Source organism: Lottia gigantea (genome assembly GCF_000327385.1).
Source record: "Lottia gigantea unplaced genomic scaffold LOTGIsca_3921, whole genome shotgun sequence".
NCBI lineage: Eukaryota > Metazoa > Mollusca > Gastropoda > Lottiidae > Lottia > Lottia gigantea.
The window spans coordinates 1-3,025 of NW_008709345.1; the positions used below are offsets into that span (position 1 = coordinate 1).

Consider the following 3,025-nt stretch of genomic DNA (forward strand, 5'->3'; position numbering starts at 1 on the left):
CACATGGATTGTATTTGTATTATGAATAGAGATTATGTGTATTTGTGTCTCTCTAGATCTGGGTCCCTATCTCATCAAATCATCTGATTGGTCAATAAAACTTCATTTGAAATTTAGTTTTATCATCCAATAAGATTACTGTATTTTCTATCTGGATTTTATCATTGTTATGCTTTTGAAAATAAGACCCTAGGTCTGTATACTTGTTTTCTGGATTTTATATTGGCAGATGCCAGGCAAATGTCAAATTTTAAACAGCATCTGTGGTGAAACAAGATAGATAACTTTCTATTTATCTATATTTTATGTACTTTTTCAATATTGCAGCTTTTATATTTATGATAATGAGATACCTACAAGTTAAAGAATATGTTCTATCAACGTATAGAATCGGTAACACTATGACCTTGACCAGCAGAAACAGAAAACTGTTGGTCAGTAAAATCTCCTTGGTGATTGGAATATTGGCCAGTATAGGGGCCAGTATGGTCGGCAATTTTCAGGTTGGTATTTGTACCTAAAGTAGACTGAACTTATAGCTTTGATTCGCTACACATCCCTTAGCTTTACGATGTCAAGACAAATCTGTCAAAGCCAGTTTGATTCGTCTGTCTCTGATTGATTGCAAAGACCAGAGCGAAGCGAAGAAGTAAGACAATATCCTACTCCTTCATCTAGCATGAAAATGAACTTGCGAAGGTACAGCACAGTTAAAACTTCGCTTCATAGCTGAGCTTTTTAGCTTGCTACGCTCGAGCGAAGAAAAACCTGCGCTTCACTTAGGGGAGTATAAACCAGCCTTTGGAAATGTAAGCTAATGCCAATATCCTTGGAAAACTTTCCCTTATTTCCTGCTGCATTGTATTGCTTGTCTTCATTGAACCCAACTTGTTCAAAATTAAAACATCTAAAATTTTATTGTTAATTTCACTAACCATCACGTTTCTTGGCTGCTTATATTTCAGGAGGACAATGTAATAGTTGCTCACATTATCGGAGCCTACATGGCGTTTGGTCTTGGTGGTTTATATTCTTGGATACAGGCTGTCTTATCTTATTATATTCCTGAAATACACGGCTCATCTAAAGCAGCTCGACATATTCGAGTATTATGTTGTATATTAGCCACAGTAGCTTTTATACTTAGTATCCTTTTCAACTTACTTGAGATTCTGGCGGCGTATTTTGGAAACGATCTTAGCACTAGGATATCTTCAGATAATTGTTAGAAGCCAAGATCATAGGATAACAGTGTAAGAAGTTAAGACTCTAGGCCTAGGATATCCTAGAAACAGTGTTAGAAGATAAGACACTAGGATATCCTAAAATCAACCTTAGAAGATAAGACACTAGGATATCCTAGAAACAGTGTTAGAAGATAAGACACTAGGATATCCTAAAATCAACCTTAGAAGATAAGAACCTAGGGTATCCTAGAATCAATGTTAGAAGATAAGAACCTAGGATATCCTAGAAACAGTGTTAGAAGATAAGACACTAGGATATCCTAGAAACAGTGTTAGAAGATAAGACACTAGGATATCCTAAAATCAACCTTAGAAGATAAGACCCTAGGATATCCTATAAACAGTGTTTGAGGGTAAGAACCTAGGATATCCTAGAAACAGTGTTAGAAGATAAGACACTAGGATATCCTAAAATCAACCTTAGAAGATAAGACACTAGGATATCCTAGAATCAATGTTAGAAGATAAGAACCTAGGGTATCCTAGAATCAATGTTAGAAGATAAGAACCTAGGATATCCTAAAATCAACCTTAGAAGATAAGACACTAGGATATCCTAGAATCAATGTTAGAAGATAAGAACCTAGGGTATCCTAGAATCAATGTTAGAAGATAAGAACCTAGGATATCCTAGAATCAATGTTAGAAGATAAGAACCTAGGGTATCCTAGAAACAGTGTTAGAAGATAAGACACTAGGATATCCTAAAATCAACCTTAGAAGATAAGACACTAGGATATCCTAAAATCAACGTTAGAAGATAAGACACTAGGATATCCTAGAAACAATGTTAGAAGTTAAGTCCCTGTCATATCCTAGCACTAAGATTGTTTCAAGAACTGTGGCCAGGTTGATATTTTTCAACCTGGTTTTCCCCTGTCAGTGATGCAGGTATGAGTGTCTGACAGAGAAAAGTGTCTTGTCCTTTGAATGAGAAAATAAGCCTTCTCATGGTTTGTGTGCTACAGGCTGTATATATGAAAGATCCCTTGAGAGATGGAAACTGGAAAAGGGTAGGCTAATGTCACAGTGCTGGCAAAATGTTTTCAATGCAATGCAATCAATCAGGAATCCTGTAAGGGGTAATAGAAAGGAAAAAGTTGAAAACGTCTGCTGTATTATAATTCCTTAACATGTACCTAGTGAATATATTTACTGCATTATCTATGCAGAAGTTTAAAGGGGACATGAAACATTGGACACCCAACCAAACAGTAAGTTCTCACTTCTTATCTATTGTTATTGTTGATTAGAAGTGTCATCCCAGATAGGCAAGGTGTCACTCACACATTGTGGACAGGCTCGATATTCTATATTGTCCCTGTGTCCCAAACGGTACCAAAATACAGTTGAGGGGTAGGCTTAACGTACAGAGTTATACAAAGCAGTCAAAATCCTACCCCTTGACTTTATTGTGGTACTTTGTAGGACACAGGGACATCCCAGATTATTGGCAATATTTCAATCGACACATTAATAGCTCAGCTGTGTATAAATACAAAAAGTTATACCAAATTGGGCTTTTATCTTGGTGAAAATTCTCAAAAACTATTGACCAAAAATGGGTCTGAGCAACTCCCATAAAAATTGACATAACTCTGGCCCTAAACACAGTTCAGGCCCCGTATTCTCTAGCGCTATGTTCTTATCTTCTAACATTGATTGTAGGACATCCTAGCACTAAGATCATTTCGAGAATACGTGGCCTGATATCCCATCCAAATATCACGTTGGAGGAAGTGGGTATTGCCAGATTTGCCAGTCTAATATCGTGGGTG

General features: G+C 36.6%; 1 protein-coding gene across 1 annotated transcript; it reads left to right on the plus strand.

The window, feature by feature from the left end:
• Window positions 1-327: 327 nt before the first annotated feature.
• Window positions 328-1,229, plus strand: LOTGIDRAFT_176781 (hypothetical protein; the record flags this gene model as incomplete). The annotated part of the gene is made up of 2 exons (XM_009059527.1): window positions 328-503; window positions 966-1,229. Coding segments are annotated over 2 exons (440 nt in total), but the record flags the coding sequence as incomplete, so codon positions are not given.
• Window positions 1,230-3,025: the final 1,796 nt, after the last annotated feature.